The following is a 21,416-nucleotide window of genomic DNA, read 5'->3' on the forward strand; positions in this document are numbered from 1 at the left end:
GCACAACTGTAATAGAACAGGGGTGGCCTAAATGGATGCAGGACCTGCCTCTAGACGTGAGTGCAAATTAGTCCTTCAGAGAACAACTGTGGATCAAGAGTTATCTTGAAGGGCAGACAGGTAATCATCCTGGACTCTATGATTGAGGATATCCTGACACAGCTACACGTGGACCATCAGGGCATAGAAAAAAACATGCCAGCTTGCAAGATACGAGGTCTGTCCGTAAAGTATAGGTCCTTTTTATTTTTTTCAAAAACTATATGGATTTCATTCATATGTTTTTACGTCAGACATGCTTGAACCCTCGTGCGCATGCGTGAGTTTTTCCATGCCTGTCGGTGACGTCATTCGCCTGTGAGCACTCCTTGTGGGAGGAGTCGTCCAGCCCCTCGTCGGAATTCCTTTGTCTGAGAAGTTGCTGAGAGACTGGCGCTTTGTTTGATCAAAATTTTTTCTAAACCTGTGAGACACATCGAAGTGGACATGGTTCGAAAAATTAAGCTGGTTTTCAGTGAAAATTTTAACAGCTGATGAGAGATTTTGAGGTGATTCTGTCGCTTTAAGGACTTTTCACGGTGCGAGACGTCGCTCAGCGCTCTCAGGCAGCGTCATCAGCCTGTTTCAAGCTTAAAACCTCCACATTTCAGGCTCTGTTGATCCAGGACGTCGTGAGAGAACAGAGACGTTTCAGAAGAAGTCGGTTTCAGGATTTTATCCGGATATTCCACTGTTAAAGGAGATTTTTTTAATGAAAGACGTGCGGGCGGATTGCAGCGTCGGCTCGCAGCTGCCGCGATGCTCCACCACAGGAAAAACACCTCTGTTGGAAGCCTTAAGGACAAGTTGGAACATCTCCAGCTGATAAACAATTTCTCATATACTCACTCCACTGAAAGCCATCAAAAGCCAACTGGATTTTAACAAATGGTTATCAACACGGAGGTGTTTTTCCTGTGCCGCCGCACCGCGCCGGCTGCGTCCCGACGCGCGGACCCGTCCGCACGTCTTTCATTAAAAAAAATCTCCTTTAACAGTGGAATATCCGGATAAAATGCTGAAACCGACTTCTTCTGAAACTTCTCTGTTCTCTCACGACGTCCTGGATCAATAGAGCCTGAAATGTGGAGGTTTTAAGCTTGAAACAGGCTGATGACGCTGCCTGAGAGCGCTGAGCGATGTCTCGCACCGTGAAAAGTCCTTAAAGCGACAGAATCACCTCAAAATCTCTCATCAGCTGTTAAAATTTTCACTGAAAACCAGCTTAATTTTTCGAACCATGTCCACTTCGATGTGTCTCACAGGTTTAGAAAAAATTTTGATCAAACAAAGCGCCAGTCTCTCAGCAACGTCTCAGACAAAGGAATTCCGACGAGGGGCTGGACGACTCCTCCCACAAGGAGTGCTCACAGGCGAATGACGTCACCGACAGGCATGGAAAAACTCACGCATGCGCACGAGGGTTCAAGCATGTCTGACGTAAAAACATATGAATGAAATCCATATAGTTTTTGAAAAAAATAAAAAGGACCTATACTTTACGGACAGCCCTCGTAAAGTGTGTACTGGACAAAGATGAATGACAACACTGAAAGAATTTGCACATCATGCAGCATGTGTACAAAACATCAAGATGAACATCCAAAAGAACCTCTCAAACCACATGAAATTCCATCAAAACCATGGCAGTCAAAACCTTCTGCTCTGTTGGAAATTAATAGCAGTCATGACGTGTTTACTAAGGACAGATACTCAAAATATCCACTTGTGGATGAAATGCCTACTACAGTATCCAGCCATGGAGTGACACAACAAATGAAGATACACATGTCCCGATTCGGAGGTCTGGATGAAATCTTGACAGACAACAGACCACAACACATGGGACAAGCTTTCAAAGGATTTGTGGCAGTTTGGGGAATACGACACATAACTGATTCACCACACCATCCCAAACGCAATAGATTTATTGAAAGACGGGCAAAACATCAAAACCATGATGAAGACAACACAGCAGAGCAAAGGTGACCTCCACACACTTTACTGCAGCACATATCGACTGCAAACTGCCTTCACCTGCAGAACTGATCTTTGGTTGGCCTGTCACCACCCCACTGCCAAGCCGAGCGGGCCCATGTAAAGAGGAACACCGACAGCACCTGGCTGACAGAGCAGCTATGAAGGAACACCACAACCACAACTGCCACAGAGAACTTCTTCCACTCCATCCTGGACAGCATGTGACTATGTGGGACAAAGAAAGAGGGACAGCGCACGCAACAGTTTTCTAGCAAAAGTGCAATGAGTAACGGAGCTACATGGTTCAAACACCAAACCGAAACAAGATCAGGCATTGCAGGAGTCACCTGCATGTTCCGTACAACCCTGAAATGCAACAGACTGTGAAAAGAGTCCACTTTTCTGAGCCACAACCGCTGGATGAAGTCTGGAGGGGGTGCTCACAGTCATGAAACACAGACTGCACCATCCTGTGGAACTGACACTAACATAGCACACCCCAAAAGCCCTCAAGATGTGGAAGGGCTGTAGCCAAACATTCTCTCTACAACAGTGAGAATGTTCTCTTTTTATTTTCATATCTTGCATTAAACACTAAAGGGGGGGGGGAGACCGACGTTAAATGTGTGTGGTTGATAGAGAGCGAGAAAGGAAAAAAAAACAAAAAGAAGCATTGCTGCCAATACACAATATGTACATATGTTGTCTCTGATTACCAAAGTGTGTTTAAGATAAACGGGGGGTGATGTTATGATATGTTTAATGGAACTTGATTACTGCAATTGACGTAGTGATATGTTATGCCATGGGCATCATAAAGATCAGGGTGTGTGTGCAGCCCTGTCTCACGTGTTTGTTTGTTTTTTCCGTCCTCCCGTCACGAAATGATTAAAATTTTCATGACGGGGGTTTTGTAACTCAATATTACTAACCTTACTCCTACCCCCAACCCCAACATTAACCCTAACCTAACCTTACTCCTTCCCCTAACACTAACCAGCATGGGAGTTAGGCAGAATCAGGCACTGCCACTATGGCGACTGTCCAACCCATTTGACTGTCAAACCCGCTGTTTAGAAAACTTATATGTGACGTCAGGAATGTGAACTGTGAATCTACTTTATTTTATGGCCTTTGCCCCAGTACATACTGAACAGTACAGTCCAAACACATTTCCGACACTCTCAACAATGTTTATAGGGTTAGTGTGTATAGATTAAATTGAAGATCCTTTTCAGCACAAAAAAAATAGGTTTTTACATTGCACAGTTTTGTAAGCCAACTTGGGCAGCACTGTGGCTTAGTGGTTAGCACGGTTGCCTCACAGCAAGAAGGACATGGGATTGATTCCCACCTATGGCCTTTCTGTGTGGAGTTTGCATGTTCTCTCTGTGTTTGCATGCGTTCCCTCCGGGTGCTACAGCTTCCTCCCAAAGACATGCAGGTTAGGTGAACTGAAGAACTGGTTGAGAAAATAGGATCAATAAATGGAATAGTTTTGACTGTGTTGAATGCTTGGTCTGCAGTAAAGGTCAAACAATGTCGATGTCCATTGGATTCTATGACATGTGTCATATTATAACTAAGCATGACACATTGTGTAAACCGTTCCTTTAAAAAACCCTAATAACTCAACCAATCACTTTTTACCAAAATTATAGCAACTTTAACTTTTGACCCCTGTGCAAACTGAAATTGACCTTTGTCACCATTCTTGTTGTTTTTAACCCCATAACTCTACAACATTCAGTCACACATTGTCCAAACTACACCTTTTTGGAATGTTTGTGATCAGACAAATAATTTGGTCTAGTTTTCAATATGATTGGAGCATCTTTTAATTTTGACCCCTGTGTAATTCCTCAATTGACCCAAACCTGGCTGCCTACTGAAAATTCAAGTGGCCAATCTGTTTTTCAAGAGTTAATGTCTAAGGAGTATGTGTGCCAATTTTGGTCCTTGTTTCCATAAATGAATGATCTGCTCCACTATAACTTAAAAGATTTGGTTACTTAATGACACCAAGACCTTTTAATTTAACTGGTTCAAATTCATTAACTCTGTACAATACTAGGCAAATCAAGTATAATAAGCATAACTAAATGCTTTACTAAACCTGATCTATTCTTACTATAAAGGTTTTATGGCATTTACAGTAGTGAATGAGTTTGAAAAACTAAAAAATTATCCATGTAAACTGTTACTTTATATTTTTTAAGTTGAGCCTGTGTATTCTTTCTTTATTTTTTCTTTTTTTTTTAATGTATCAAATTGGTTTAATTTCACATCAGTCATGCCACCTAACATGTAAGGCCTGCTTGGGCCCTGACCTCCTCAGTCCATATCTAGCCCACGGGCCTAGATCACTGACACAGATCACCAACACAAATGTTATTTCTGTAAAAGTCTGCAGGAGTTTAGATGAAGATCTGGTGTTATGGGAAGACTTTACTCAGTCCCGACTGACAAGATAAGAGCCTCAAGAAACTGTTCCGCACAAGATAAGCCTGAGGACAGACAGCTTGTAATGAAGGAACTCAGGAATGTTCTGATCCACTTCTTCCAACTCCTGGAGGAAGAACTGGAATGTGTGAAGCCATTAAATAGTTTGGATTTACTTTTGCCTGGTTGTATTTCTGTACTTACTGCAAATATCTTTCATGTTCCAGTGCTGTTGATGTGGTTTTTGTTATTTGAAGCACACGCCCTCTTGGCCTGTATACAACCGGACACATGTTACAGATGATTCACTGTCTTTCTTTTTTTATTTTTATTTTTGTCCTTCTTTGTTCGATGTGTGGCGCACACCCAGAAAGTAATAGCTTTACTTCTGGTGGTACACTTTGGTGCACTTTATTAAAAGCTGCTTCGTGTGTCAGCTGTCCTGTTTTTAAAGCGACACCCTGCAGGTCACATTCTCATGATTAGAGGATGTTTTGAAAAAGTCACATAACGGAACAACCGGATAATCAAGCGCGCAGACTCCCAAAAGAGTTCCATCAAACCTGACCGAACTTTACTCCGCTGGATATTTATTGTCCCACCTTTGAAACTTCACTCGGGATAATATTTAACAGAAAAGTCGCTGCCTGCGCACACCTTCCCTCCGCGCGCGACTCTGTGGATGGAGTAGAGATTTACTTCACCCAAAAAGCGCACGACAAATATGGTAAGATCCCTGTTTACTCACATGATGGTGTGAAATCGTTGGTTCGGAGGCGCTTTTCTGACTCTTTTGTCTCATCAACAGGCTTCCTTAGTTGCTAAAGTGATCCTCGGACTCTTCGGGCTTACGGTGGTCGTCGTCTTGATTGCGGTGCCCACGGCCATATTTTTGAACAGTGAGTGTTTTGCTGCTGTTTAAACCAATCACACATTGACGCTAAATTGACGCACATATGGGTTAACGCGTCCAAAAAGAATAATAAGTTACGCACGCGTCATTACGCACGGTCCGCTGTTTGGCACAGCGTACCGGACGGAGACTTGAGTCAACTTTTGGGGGGGGGGTGTATAAGTAAAACTATGCAAATTCTTTTCACTTCGTTTATTTAGTGCCGCATCACTGCAAACGTCACCTCAAGGCGGACACACGAGCACATACGCATCCCATGAGCAGGCACGTTGGCCACAGCGGGAAGCAAAAACTCCCTCAGACAGGGTTTTTGTTTGTTTGTTTGTTTGTTTTGATGATGATGATAGGAAGAAACTCCAAGCAGACCAGACTCAGTGAGATGACCATCTGCTTTGGCCATATACTAACAAAACAACACAAAACTAAGGTTGGTAAGGTTAGACCTCACTTGTGTGAAGCGCCTTGAGGCAGCTTTGTTGTGATTTGGCGCTATATAAATGAAATAAATTGAAGTTGAAATTGAAAACTAGAGAGTGCTCAAAGTGTTCATACCTCTGCCAACACTCTACACATCTCTGTGTACTATTACAGATACGGTTTTGTGAGATGGGTGGTGGCCAAGTGCACTTGGTTTCAATGTGGAAGGTTCCTGGTTCAAGCCCCACCCCTGCTACATTTCTCCGTGTAATGTGGAGTTGCGTCAGGAAGGGCATCTGGTGTAAAACTTGTGCCAAATCAACATGCAGATCCCCCTTGGATCTGCTGTGGTGAGCCTGAGTGAAAACAAGGGCTGAAGGGACTTACTTTTTAGGAAAAAAATACTAAACCAGTTTTCTTGAAACTTGGTGAAAGGGTGGCGTATGACTTTTTTTAAAACTTTCTTTAATGGACTGTTTTTATGCAACACTTTTCCATCTGAATCAGAAGCTCCAAGCAGTTAAATGATGCCACACACACACACACACACACACACACACACACACACACACACACACACACACACACACACACACACACACACACACACACACACACACACACACACACACACACACACACACACACACACTAGTGTCAGGTTGCTGGCATGGAAGACTCAACTGCACAATGGAAGCAACTTGGGGGTTAAAGATCTTTCCAAAGGGTCCTTAATGATTTCCTAGTCTCAAGGAGATTTGAAGTGAAGTTTGTCCAGCCCAGTCTCATCAGGTTGAGAGCATCATTTAAACACTAGACCATCACCCCCACAATGTAAAACTAAATGGACAAATGGACTGCATTTATATCACACTTTTATGGTCAGAGTGCTTTACAGTGATGGCTCACATTCTCCCATTCACACACTGATGTCAGGATGCTGCCATGCAAGACGCTCACTGCACACCAGAAGCAATTTGGTAATTCAGGACCTTGCCCAATGGCCCTGAGTGATTTTCCAATGTGATGGGACTTTAAACAAATGCTCCTCTGGTCACAAGCCCACTGCTTTAACCGCTTGACCATCACCTCCATTGCATTACATAACATTGCAAGATAAGGCATTTTTCAACATTTTGATTCATTTCTCAAGAGACAATGTAGATGTTAATACTCTTCATATTGCTTGATTTTAATTAATTCATTTATTATTGTTATTGTGTTTGTTTATTCATTTATTTATTCACTTCATTTATTTTTTGCAGAAGTACTTGTGTATGATCTATTGAGACATTCTCAAACAACCAAATCACCAAATCAAGTGCTTTGTGAAAATCAGCCTGCAAAGTAACACTATTAATATTCACAGTTTGTGTTCAGTGAGTATTCACAGAGTGAGGATGACTCTTCCCGTCGCAGTACAGAAAAACCCACGCAAGATTTTAATTTTACTGGAAAAAGCCTCAAGCAGACCAGACTCAGTGGGGCGGCCATCTGCAATGGCCATTTTGACAAGTTATAACAGCAGGGTTGAACATGCATTCATTTGTACTGGTGGATCATTGTTTTGACCTCAACGAGCTGCAGATCAGACTCTCAGAGACATTGACTCCATTTGTGAGTCAGTGTTTGTACTGATGACAGATCGTGTGTGTGTGTGTGTGTGTGTGTGTGTGTGTGTGTGTGTGTGTGTGTGTGTGTGTGTGTGTGTGTGTGTGTGTGTGTGTGTGTGTGTGAGAGAGAGAGAGACGTTCAAGAGCCTTGTTCCATTTGCTACTTTTCTAGCGTCACTGTGGATATGTTAACAATAAATCATATTTACATGAGCCATAATCCTGCTTTTGTTGTGTGAACTGTCCATAGCTGAATATGGCGGTGCCATGCTCGTTTCAAATATGGCAAGTTAGTGTTAAAGTTTGCTGTTAAATGCTATAAAATATCAATAATGCAAAATCATAAATGTTGCACTGCTCTGCAGCAGTGTTGCATACACTCACTTGCTACCATGTTGGACCCCCTTTTTTCAGAACTGCCTTAATTCTTTGCGGCATAGATTTAAGAAGGTGCCAAAAACAGTCCTCAGAGATGTTGGTCCATATTGACATCCTTCCTGTTCCGGAGCACAGCGGTGTTTTGCTGTATCTGTTAGCTGTTTAATCTGTGCAGTTAGATTGATCTAGTTACCTAGATAATGATTTGCTTCACAGTGTAATCTTCACGTGCCTTAACTAAAGCACTCCCTCGGCTGAATCACCTCTAAATTATTTACACATTATTCACTTTGTGTGTTTTTAGGAATCCGCTAGCTTAGCGCAGCTACTAGCTCTTAGCCGGTTTAGCATGGCGGCTTCTCCTGTCTCTCCCGCACTTTTCTGCTCTGGGTGTGAAATGTTTAGTTATTCCTCGGCCTCCTTTAGCAGTAATGGTACTTGTAATAAGTGTAGCTTATTCGTAGCTTTGGAGGCCAGGCTGGGCGAATTGGAGACTCGGCTCCACACCGTGGAAAATTCTACAGCTAGCCAGGCCCCTGTAGTCGGTGCGGACCAAGGTAGCTTAGCCGCCGTTAGTTTCCCTCTGGCAGATCCCGAGCAGCCGGGAAAGCAGGCCGACTGGGTGACTGTGAGGAGGAAGCGTAGCCCTAAACAGAAGCCCCGTGTACACCTCCAACCCGTTCACATTTCTAACCGTTTTTCCCCACTCAGCGACACACCCGCCGAGGATCAAACTCTGGTTATTGGCGACTCTGTTTTGAGAAATGTGAAGTTAGCGACACCAGCAACCATAGTCAATTGTCTTCCGGGGGCCAGAGCAGGCGACATTGAAGGAAATTTGAAACTGCTGGCTAAGGCTAAGCGTAAATTTGGTAAGATTGTAATTCACGTCGGCAGTAATGACACGTGGTTACGCCAATCGGAGGTCACTAAAATTAACATTGAATCGGTGTGTAACTTTGCAAAAACAATGTCGGACTCTGTAGTTTTCTCTGGGCCCCTCCCCAATCGGACTGGGAGTGACATGTTTAGCCGCATGTTCTCCTTGAATTGCTGGCTGTCTGAGTGGTGTCCAAAAAATGAGGTGGGCTTCATAGATAATTGGCAAATCTTCTGGGGAAAACCTGGTCTTGTTAGAAGAGACGGCATCCATCCCACTTTGGATGGAGCAGCTCTCATTTCTAGAAATCTGGCCAATTTTCTTAAATCCTCCAAACCGTTACTATCCAGGGTTGGGACCAGGAAGCAGAGTTGTAGTCTTACACACCTCTCTGCAGCTTCTCTCCCCCTGCCATCCCCTCATTACCCCATCCCCGTAGAGACGGTGCCTGCTCCCAGACCACCAATAACCAGCAAAAATCTATTTAAGCATAAAAATTCAAAAAGAAAAAATAATATAGCACCTTCAACTGCACCACAGACTAAAACAGTTAAATGTGGTCTATTAAACATTAGGTCTCTCTCTTCTAAGTCCCTGTTAGTAAATGATATAATAATTGATCAACATATTGATTTATTCTGCCTTACAGAAACCTGGTTACAGCAGGATGAATATGTTAGTTTAAATGAGTCAACACCCCCGAGTCACACTAACTGCCAGAACGCTCGTAGCATGGGCCGAGGCGGAGGATTAGCAGCAATCTTCCATTCCAGCTTATTAATTAATCAAAAACCCAGACAGAGCTTTAATTCATTTGAAAGCTTGACTCTTAGTCTTGTCCATCCAAATTGGAAGTCCCAAAAACCAGTTTTATTTGTTGTTATCTTTCGTCCTCCTGGTCGTTACTGAGTTTCTCTGTGAATTTTCAGACCTTTTGTCTGACTTAGTGCTTAGCTCAGATAAGATAATTATAGTGGGCGATTTTAACATCCACACAGATGCTGAGAATGACAGCCTCAACACTGCATTTAATCTATTATTAGACTCAACTGGCTTTGCTCAAAATGTAAATGAGTCCACCCACCACTTTAATCATATCTTAGATCTTGTTCTGACTTATGGTATGGAAATTGAAGACTTAACAGTATTCCCTGAAAACTCCCTTCTGTCTGATCATTTCTTAATAACATTTACATTTACTCTGATGGACTACCCAGCAGTGGGGAATAAGTTTCATTACACTAGAAGTCTTTCAAAAAGCGCTGTAACTAGGTTTAAGGATATGATTCCTTCTTTATGTTCTCTAATGCCATATACCAACACAGTGCAGAGTAGCTACCTAAACTCTGTAAGTGAGATAAAGTATCTCGTCAATAGTTTTACATCCTCATTGAAGACAACTTTGGATGCTGTAGTTCCTCTGAAAAAGAGCTTTAAATCAGAAGTGCCTGACTCCGTGGTATAACTCACAAACTCGCAGCTTAAAGCAGATAACCCGTACGTTGGAGAGGAAATGGCGTCTCACTAATTTAGAAGATCTTCACTTAGCCTGGAAAGAGTCTGTTGCTCTATAAAAAAAAGCCCTCCGTAAAGCTAGAACATCTTACTACTCATCACTAATTGAAGAAAATAAGAACAACCCCAGGTTTCTTTTCAGCACTGTAGCCAGGCTGACAAAGAGTCAGAGCTCTATTGAGCCGAGTATTCCTTTAACTTTAACTAGTAATGACTTCATGACTTTCTTTGCTAATAAAATTTTAACTATTAGAGAAAAAATTACTCATAACCATCCCAAAGACGTATCGTTATCTTTGGCTGCTTTCAGTGATGCCGATATTTGGTTAGACTCTTTCTCTCAGATTGTTCTGTCTGAGTTATTTTCATTAGTTACTTCATCCAAACCATCAACATGTCTATTAGACCCCATTCCTACCAGGCTGCTCAAGGAAGCCCTAACATTATTTAATGCTTCGATCTTAAATATGATCAATCTATCTTTATTAGTTGGCTATGTACCACAGGCTTTTAAGGTAGCAGTAATTAAACCATTACTTAAAAAGTCATCACTTGACCCAGCTATCTTAGCTAATTATAGGCCAATCTCCAACCTTCCTTTTCTCTCAAAAATTCTTGAAAGGGTAGTTGTAAAATAGCTAACTGATCATCTGCAGAGGAATGGTCTATTTGAAGAGTTTCAGTTAGGTTTTAGAATTCATCATAGTACAGAAACAGCATTAGTGAAGGTTACAAATGATCTTCTTATGGCCTCAGACAGTGGACTCATCTCTGTGCTTGTTCTGTTAGACCTCAGTGCTGCTTTTGATACTGTTGACCATAAAATTTTATTACAGAGATTAGAGCATGCCATAGGTATTAAAGGCACTGCGCTGCGGTGGTTTGAATCATATTTATCTAATAGATTACAATTTGTTCATGTAAGTGGGGAATCTTCTTCACAGACTAAGGTTAATTATGGAGTTCCACAAGGTTCTGTGCTAGGACTTTATACATGCTTCCCTTAGGCAGTATTATTAGATGGCATTGCTTAAATTTTCATTGTTACGCAGATGATACCCAGCTTTATCTATCCATGAAGCCAGAGGACACACACCAATTAGCTAAACTGCAGGAATGTCTTACAGACATAAAGACATGGATGACCTCTAATTTCCTGCTTTTAAACTCAGATAAAACTGAAGTTATTGTACTTGGCCCCACAAATCTTAGAAACATGGTGTCTAACCAGATCCTTACTCTGGATGCCATTACCCTGACCTCTAGTAATACTGTGAGAAATCTGGAGTCATTTTTGATCAGGATATGTCATTCAAAGCGCATATTAAACAAATATGTAGGACTGCTTTTTTGCATTTACGCAATATCTCTAAAATTAGAAAGGTCTTGTCTCAGAGTGATGCTGAAAAACTAATTCATGCATTTATTTCCTCTAGGCTGGACTATTGTAATTCATTATTATCAGGTAGTCCTAAAAGTTCCCTGAAAAGCCTTCAGTTAATTCAAAATGCTGCAGCTAGAGTACTAACGGCGACTAGAAGGAGAGAGCATATCTCACCCATATTGGCCTCTCTTCATTGGCTTCCTGTTCATTCTAGAATAGAATTTAAAATTCTTCTTCTTACTTATAAGGTTTTGAATAATCAGGTCCCATCTTATCTTAGGGACCTCATAGTACCATATCACCCCAATAGAGCGCTTCGCTCTCAGACTGCAGGCTTACTTGTAGTTCCTAGGGTTTGTAAGAGTAGAATGGGAGGCAGAGCCTTCAGCTTTCAGGCTCCTCTCCTGTGGAACCAGCTCCCAATTCGGATCAGGGAGACAGACACCCTCTCTACCCTGAACCATCCCTTAGTTATGCTGCTATAGACTTAGACTGCTGGGGGGTTCCCATGATGCACTGAGTGTTTCTTTCTCTTTTTGCTCTGTATGCACCACTCTGCATTTAATCATTAGTGATTGATCTCTGCTCCCCTCCACAGCATGTCTTTTTCCTGGTTCTCTCCCTCAGCCCCAACCAGTCCCAGCAGAAGACTGCCCCTCCCTGAGCCTGGTTCTGCTGGAGGTTTCTTCCTGTTAAAAGGGAGTTTTTCCTTCCCACTGTCGCCAAGTGCTTGCTCACAGGGGGTCGTTTTGACCGTTGGGGTTTTTATGTAATTATTGTATGGCCTTGCCTTACAATATAAAGCGCCTTGGGGCAACTGTTTGTTGTGATTTGGCGCTATATAAATAAAATTGATTGATTGATTGATTGACATGATAACATCAAGCAGCCGCCCATTCAACCAGTCTGCCCATTCTCCTCTGACCACAGACATCACCAAGGTTTTTTCATTCACACAACTGTCGCTCGCTGGATATCTATCTTCTCTTTTTCGTACCATTTTCAGTAAACCCCAGAGATGGTTGTGTGTGAAAATCCAAAGAGATCAGCAGTTTTTAAAATACTCAAACCAGCCCGTGTGGCACCAACAACCATGCCAAGTTCAAAGTCACTTAAATCCCCTTTCTTGCCCATTCTGATGCTCAGTTTGAACTTCAGCAAGTCGTCTTGACCACGTCTATATGCCTAAATGCACTGAGTTACTACCAAGTGATTGGATGATTTACTATTTGTATTAACAAGCAACAGGAACAGGAATACTTAATAAAGTGGTCGGTGAGTGTATATCCTAGACCTAGACTTTCTCTCAGCATCCCCAATTCTGACTGAATTTCAGCTGTACCTGCCACATATTTCAGGTCATTCCAGACCATAACACCAATCTTTGTGATAAGAGTTTACTTAATTTTTTGATTAATCCTGGTAGCAAAACAAAAAACACATCTAGGAACAAGCATGACAAAGATATTATGCATAAGTCTTGAATAAGCATCTTTTAAGTCATTTCTCTACATTCCGGTACTAAAGTGCTTTAAAATACATCCTGAAAGTTTTCAGCCTTATTCCAAAATGGATTAAATTAATTTTTTTCTCAAAATTCTACACACAATATCCCATAATGACAATGTGAAAAAAGTATTTTTTGGAGGGGGGATTTTTTTCAAATGTATTAAAAATAAATAAACTAAGTAATCACATGTACATAAGTATTCACAGCTTTTGAAGCACAAAATTGAGCTCAGCTGTATTCTGTTTCCACTGATCATCCTTAAGATGTTTCTACAGCTTAACTGGAGTCCACCTGGGGTGGGTAAATTCAGTTGATTGAACAAGATTTGGAAAGGCACACACCTGTCTACGGAAAAGGTCCCATGCATGTCAGAGCACAAACCAAGCATGAAGTCAAAGGAATTTCTGTAGACCTCTGAGACAGCATTGTCTCAAGGCACAAATCTGGGGAAGGGTACAGAATCATTTCTGCTGCTTTGAAGGTCTCATGATCACAGTGGCCTCCATCGTCTGTAAATGGAAGACGTTTGGATCCACCAGGACTTTTCCTAGAGCTGGCTGTCCATCTAAACTGAGTGATCAGAGTGGAAGAGCCTTAATCAGGGAGGTGACCAAGAACCCAATGGTCACGCTGTCAGAGCTGATACATTCCTCTGTGGAGAGAGGAGAACCTTCCTGAAGGACAACCATCTCTGCAGCAATCCACCAATCAGGCCTGTCTGGTAGAGTGGCCAGACGGAAGCCACTTTTTACAAAAAGGCACATGGCAGCCCACCTGGAGTTTGCCAAAAGGCACCTGAAGGACTCTCAGCCCATGAGAAACAAAATTCTCTGGTCTGATGAGACAAAGATTGAACTCTTTGGCATGAATGCCAGGCACCATGTTTAGAGGAAACCAGGCACCATCCCTACAGTGAAGCATGGTGGTAGCAGCATCATGCTGTGGGGATGTTTTTCAGCAGCAGGAACTGGGACTGGGACTAGTCAGGACTGAGGGACAGATGAATGCAGCAATGTACAGAGACATTCTAGATGAAAACCTGCTCCAGAGCGCTCTTGACCTCAGACTGGGGCGACAGTTCATCTTTTAGCAGGACAATGACTTTGAGCACATAGTCAAGATATCAAAGGAGGCTTCAGGACAACTCTGTGAATGTCCTTGAGTGGCTGAGCCAGAGCCCAGAACTGAATTTGATTGAACATCTCTGGAGAGATGTTCAATCAAATTCAGGTCTGCCAAAGGTGCATCAACAAAGTACTGAGCAAAGGGTGTGAATACGTATGTATGTATGATTTCTTGTCTTTTTTTTATTATTATTATTAGTGAATTGGCAAAAATTAAAAAAAAGTTTTCATGTTGTCATTATGGGGTGTTGTGTGTAGAATTTTGAGGGAAAATTAATTTAATCCATTTTGAAATAAGGCTGTAACATAATATGTGGGAAAAGTGAAGTACTGTGAATACTTTTCGCATGCACTGTGTATATAGACTCTACGCGTGAGGAAACCTTTTATGAGAGGAATGTGCATGCGGCAACATTCATGTAACCTTTGGCCTCTTTCTTAGTTCAGGTGTCAGATTGTCACTTTGAATGGTATTTGTGTTTCAGACAAAGATGCAGACCAAACAAACAAGAGGTTGTTCACCCTGGAAGACGTCTTCAACAGCTCACTGAGCCCAAAGTCCTTCAACATGAGGTGGATCTCAGGTAGGACACTGCAGAACATGGTGGGCGGAACCAGGACGGGCTCCAAATTGGAAGACATTTGAGTTTTATGATTTATCACCTGCTGTGTTCTCCTTTATTGCCGTCACTAAATCATCTGGATCATTCTGTACTTAGAACTTTGTTTGAGTGTTACGTAACATGGAGAAATCCAAAACTAGATTGAATAAATGTAATAAGGCATTGATCCATGCCATTTTAATTTACGGACATTTGGCTTCATCACCAGAGCCAGAGACAACAAAGCATTTTACATGAAACTGCTTATAACTCATATTGTTACATTTTTGTTATAGTTTGAGTAGGTAATATGTTGGGGAAAGTGAAATACACGGACCCACACCAGGGGGCGTAAATGAACGGCCAATAGAGATTTCAATAAATACAATTTATTACTGCAAATGTGCACAACAGTTCGAAATGCTTTTAGTCTGTCAATCAGGAAAACCAGATGACACGTGGGCAGGCCCGAAGGTAGGAGACGCCTAACCAGAGAAGAGCCGGGACCCACGATGTTCCACCGCCAATGGAGACCTGCGATACGCCAGAGCCGCCAAGTCCTGAGTCCCCAGGTAGCCACCGCTTCCAGCTGTCAGATCCTGTACTGCTGGCAGGAACAGACACAGGTTAGGGTGGGTGTGTGTACACCCAGCAAACAGTCAGCAAACTCACAGAAATCCTCTTGTTGGAATAAATCCAGATACTCCCAGAGTGCAGAGGAAAACTGGAGGACGTGCAGTGTCAATTGTTATACTTAGTAAGTCAGAAGTTAGGAGTGGAGACGCCAACTCCTCCAACTTCCACAAACTCGGCTACAAGCTGCAAGTATAAGTCACAACTGCAAAGACTTCAGAAACAATGAATGTGCGTACGGCACAAAGCAGCTGAGTAAGTTTACCTGTAGGGTAAGCTGATAACTCGGCAGAGTGTGATGTCTCTCCCAGGCTTTTATGGATGGTGATGAGTGATGATGATGTGTGACAGCTGTCAGCTCCGTGCACCTGGTGGACTCCTCCGACAACTGCGCCCTCTGGTGTCTGAAACCCGACAACAGGCAGGGCGCCCTCTGGTGGTGAGCCAGCAGTACCTCCTCTTCGGGCAGCCCACACAACATAACAGCCATACGCTTGAAGACAGTACAGTAATCTCACATTTGACCCCAATGACCTTGACCTCCACCCAAATGATTGACCTCTGGTTGCCCCCCACCCCCACAATACCCCTGTATTTTTATTGTCATTGCACTCTTCTTAAATGTTTAAGGCAGCTGGGGCCTCTTTTATAAAATATTGTGTAGGATTCAGTCTAAGGCCATAGTTACAGTTTACGGATCCACCGACTGCTCTAAAATTCGCAGTCTCAGTGGAAAAATTACCCTCAGCACTTTTTAATAAAAGATGGGGAGCAATCAGAGCACCACAGCAGCACATCTGAGTCTGACTCTCTGAGTCTGACTCTCTAGACCATCTAGACAATCTCGGAACCATGTGTATTAATGTCATACATTTTTATCCTATTAATTGTCCTGAAATTTCATTTTACTCTCCCTTAATATTTGTTTAAGGGGTACCCTTAAATTTTATTTAAGGGGTAAATAGTCCTGAAATATCGTTTTACATTTACATCCATATTTCCCATTGTCCTATCTCATTTTTAATGTGTTCCTCACGTAATTCTCTTCAAGAATCATATATAGAATTTTATCTACAGCACACCGAGGCGCAGTCACCACGGGGGCCAAAGGACACTGCCGATACTGAGTCAGCACAAAACTGGTCGTTAAAAACTCTTGAAGAGCATTACGTGAGGAACACCAAATTAATAAATAAATTTAGCACGATAGAACAGATATTAAGCGACATGAACACATATGAAATGTGTATAAATTATTTAATGTGTTGCAGAGACCGTAGTGGTTCTGGTACCGCAACTCACGTATGAAATTACTTAATGTGGTTCTGAGATCGTAGTGGTTCCGAGATCGTATCGGTACCACTGTTACCGAGGTCGTTTGGTTCTGGGGTCTCCAGTAATGCTGCGGCTCCTCAACAGATTTGTTTGTTCACGAGACTGTTAACAATAAAAGTGTAAAACTTTGGTCCTGGTCCATAATTTTTCATTAAAAAGTCAAACCCATCAATTCCAGAAAACAACTGTTATTATTTAAACTTTGAATATCATTATTAGTTTTTTCACCGACCAACCCTTCAAATCATGTTTTTTGTTTTCATTTTTGAAAAAATAAATAAATAAATGAAATAACTATGGCCTAAAAGTGTTTGTACAAAGAAAAAAAAATCAGACTTATAAAACCGTTAATAAGTACCCCTTCAAGCAAAATCATGCAGAAAGATCTGCATCATATTCAGCCCTCAACACGTCCACATTCAACCACAAATGGTCAATGTGAAACACCTCATGAATATTCAAGTATACACATGAAGCCCAAACGTTATGTTGTTCTTTTTATGAGTTGTTGTTATTGTTCTTCTTATGAGTTGTTGTTATTGTTCTTCTGTGTGCTGAATAAATTCATTCATTCATTCATTCAAAATGTGTACTTATCATATAACCAAGAAAAAGAGCAGGAAAAAAAAGACATTTCTGAAATGGCAATCGAGGTGCTTGTGTGAGATCACAGTGGTGGGGTGATAGATTTGGGCCCCAGCAAGGGCCCTGACCCCCCTTTCTGAGACAGTTCTATCATGAAACAATCTAGAAATTATTTTTGTCTGGTTTTGTACGTGTATGCCGTGTATCCAGAAAGTATTCACAGCATTTTACTTTTTCTACATTTTGTTGTTACAGCCTTATTCCAACATGGAGTAAATCCATTTTTTCCTCAAAATTCTACTCACAACACACCATAATAACAACATGAAAAAAGTTTTCTTTGGGGCTTTTTTTTTTTTTTTGCGAATTTATTAAAAATAAAAATCTAAGAAATCACATGTACTTAACTATTCACACCTTTTGCTCAATACTTTGTTGATGCACGTTTGGCAGCAATTACAGCCTCAAGTCTTCTTGAATATGATGCCATAAGCTTGGTGCTCCTATCTTTGGGCAGTTTTGTCCATTCCTCTTTGCAGCACCTCTCAAGCTCCATCAGGTTGGATGGGGAGCGTCGCTGCACAGCCATTTTCAGATCTCTACAGAGGTGTTCAATCAGATTCAGGTCTGGGCTCTGGCTGGGCCACTCAAGGACATTCACAGAGTTGTCCTGAAGCCACTCCTTTGATATCTTGACTGTGTGCTGAGGGTCATTGCCCTGCTGAAAGATGAACTGACACCCCAGTCTGAGGTCCAGAGCGCTCTGGAGCACGACTTCATCCAGGATGTCTCTGTACATTGCTGCATTCATCTTTCCCTCAACCCTGACTTGTCTCCCAGTTCCTGCAACTGAAAAACATCCCCACATCATGATGCTGCCACCACCATGCTTCGCGATAGTGATGGTGCCTGGTTTCCTCCAAACATGATGCCTGGCATTCACGCCAAAGAGTTCAATCTTTGTCTCATCAGACCAGAGAATTTTGTTTCTCATGGTCTGAGAGTCCTTCAGGTGCCTTTTGGCAAACTCCAGATGGGCTGTCTTCTACCCTTTACTAAGGAATGGCTTCCTTCTGGCCACTCTACTATACAGGCCTGATTGGTGGATTGCTGCAGAGATTGTTATCCTTCAGGAAGGTTCTCCTCTCTCCACAGAGGAATGCCTGCGCTCTGACAGTGAACATCGGGTTCGTGCTCACCTCCCTGATTAAGGTCCTTCTCTCCCTATGGCTCAGTTTAGACAGGCGGACAGCTCTAGGAAGAGTATTGGTTTTTCAATTCAGTTTCAACACTGTAAAAAAATAGTTGAGAATACTTCAAATTTGCAGGCAACAGTCTGCACTATGACTTTTATGTTGTGCCGATGATGAAATATATGTTATAGTATATACGAGTAGTTCATCATCAGCACAACATAAAAGTCATAGTGCAGACTGTGTTGGGAAGGTGTCGTAGCACGGACCCACAACAGGGGGCGCAAATGAACGGACAATGAATAAACCAAAAGGTAATTTAATGTTGTGACACTACACAACGAAAAGATACAGAAAATATGCACAGTCAATTAGCACCAGGTGACGTGTGGCAGGCTCGAAGATAGGAGACCCCCCCGACGAGAGAGAAGCCGTACTCCATACGGCTTCCACCACCAACAGCCTGAAGAACACCGGAGCCGCCAAGTCCCGAGTCCCCAGGTGGCCTCTGTTCCCGGCTGTCGACCCTGGTACTGCTGGCAGAGAGCAAAAACAGGATGTGTGAGTGTGAGTCCGCACACTCAGTAATACACAGTCCAACACTGATGGGAGGGAGCACCTCCACCTCCAATCATACACTTAAGCAGCTCCTGTCAGTCACTTATCTGGAGGGAGTGGGAGGCGAAGACGTCGCGGTTCCCACAATACGCCGCTCCAACAAAACTGTCCCACAGGAATAAACGGCTGCAAACAGAGATCAAAACGTGGATTAATCCAAATACTGCAAAGAAGGATTACCTCAGGAATGGTAGTCGATTTCTCGGCAAGGAGGTGGAGTTGCAGTCCGGCTTTTATGGTGTGATGTTGATGATGATAAACGAGTGACAGCTGGTGCAGGGAGAGAATGACAGCTGTCACTTCTTCGGGATCTGGCGCCCTCTCGTGCTTGGAGCCCGCACTCCAAGCAGGGCGCCCTCTGGTGGTGGTGGGCCAGCAGTACCTCCTCTTCAGCGGCCCACACAACAGACTGTTGCCTGCAAATTTGAAGTATTCTCAACTATTTTTTTTTTTTACAGTGATCATATTTTCATTTATATAGCGCCAAATCACAACAGAGCTGCCTCAAGGCGCTTCACACAAGTAAGGTCTAACCTTACTAACCCCCAGAGCAACAGTGGTAAGGAAAAACTCCCTCTGAGGAAGAAACCTCAAGCAGACCAGACTGAAAGGAGTGACCCTCTGCTTGGGCTATGCATTACACATAAATTACAGAACAATTCACAAAACAAATATACAGGAAATGCTGTACTGGTGGATCTGAACTTCTTCCATTTGTGGATCATGGAGGTCACTGGGACCTTCAAAGCAGCAGAAATGTTTCTATATCCTTCCCCAGATTTGTGTCTCGAGACAATCCTGTCTCAGAGGTCTACAGACAGTTCCTTTGACTTCATGCTTGGTTTGTGCTCTGACGTGCACTGTCAACTGTGGGACCTTATATGTGGACAGGTGTGTGCCTTTCTAAATCAAGTCCAGTCGACTGAACCTGCTCCAAATAGACTGCAATTAAGCTGTAAAAACATCTCAAGGATGAGAAACAGGATGCACCAGGGCTCAATTTGAGCTTCATGGCAAAGGCTGTGAATACTTATCAGTATGGGGTATTGCATTTAGAATTTTGAGGAAAAAATTAATTTCATCCATTTTGGAATAAGACTGTAACATAAAAAAATGTGGAAAAAGTGAAACGCTGTGAATGCTTTCTGGATACACTGTAAATGAGGCTCCTGATTTCAACAAAGTGTTTTAAAACATACCTTCCTCTCTTTTCCGTTCTTATGCTCGGTATGGCACAGCACAGGAACCAGTCCAGCTTTAACATTATAGGCCCGTATAGAGATGTTTTCTGCACATTACCAAAGCTCAATAAAGTAGCAAAGGATCTGATATAGACTCAGTCCCTATGGGAAAACACCTTAGCCTCACAAATCTGCACACTCAGAGTACAATAAAAAGTGATAATAAAAGCTGAGTAACCCACAATAAAGCATCAAAGTCAAATTGGTCAAAGCTCAAAAACAAAAAACATACAAGTCATCAAAAATACATTTGGAAAGTAAAAAGGTCCCCAGTCCTATTTGAAGTTTAAATGAATTTGGTAGCTGATAGCTTTAGAGAGCAGGAAGGTGATCCCTTGAATTTTGACCCACGTGGGTTGAAATTTTAAATTGTTTCCAGGCAGCATGAATTTGGATGATTTTGCCAATATAATATTACAAATCTTTTATCTAAATGCTAAGGATTAAAATTATTGTGGTACGAAAGAAAATTGTTTTTATGACTTAAATCTTAAAAAATCCAAAGCCGCACAGCTTTAATATCTGCTTTTAAGTCCGTTTGTAATTAATACTAGTCAGTTGAACAGGTTCACCATATGAGCCCTTTATTAATGCCTTGCACTTTTTAGTAATGTGCACATTTGTCCTCACTGATGTTATCTTTCTTCCACAGATTATGAGTATCTGCATAAAACAAATGGGACAGTCTTCCGATACAATGCCAGTAACGGCCAATCTTCAGAGTTCATACAAAGTGCAACTTTTGTGAGTCATTCTCTTGATATATACTGTAGTTTTCTGTCCCTTTTTATACTGTATATATAAAATGAGTAATTTGCATATGTTGTCTGAGATACACAACAGTGAGGGGTCAAATTTGAATCCTTCAAAACAGTTTTTTTTTCTTCACAGAAACAAGTTGGTGCCTATGATTACCTGCTGTCTGCAGATCACAGATATGTTGCCTTCATGAGCAACTATTCGAAGGTAACTTTGACTCCTTTTTTTCAGTAGGTAATACCACGCACACAAAGG

General features: G+C 42.1%; 1 protein-coding gene across 1 annotated transcript in view; it reads left to right on the forward strand.

Annotated features, from left to right (window-relative positions):
• The first annotated feature begins 5,039 nt into the window (after positions 1-5,039).
• The window catches only part of dpp4 (dipeptidyl-peptidase 4), a 45,814-nt gene continuing 29,437 nt past the window's right edge, over positions 5,040-21,416 (forward strand). The window contains exons 1-5 of the mRNA XM_034176904.1: positions 5,040-5,188; positions 5,270-5,360; positions 14,681-14,779; positions 21,055-21,146; positions 21,294-21,368. Of these exons, the coding sequence (XP_034032795.1) occupies positions 5,186-5,188; positions 5,270-5,360; positions 14,681-14,779; positions 21,055-21,146; positions 21,294-21,368 (360 nt within the window). The 5' untranslated portion in view covers positions 5,040-5,185. The remainder of the gene's footprint in view (positions 5,189-5,269; positions 5,361-14,680; positions 14,780-21,054; positions 21,147-21,293; positions 21,369-21,416) is intronic.

Source organism: Thalassophryne amazonica, chromosome 1 (assembly GCF_902500255.1).
Source record: "Thalassophryne amazonica chromosome 1, fThaAma1.1, whole genome shotgun sequence".
Lineage (NCBI taxonomy): Eukaryota > Metazoa > Chordata > Actinopteri > Batrachoidiformes > Batrachoididae > Thalassophryne > Thalassophryne amazonica.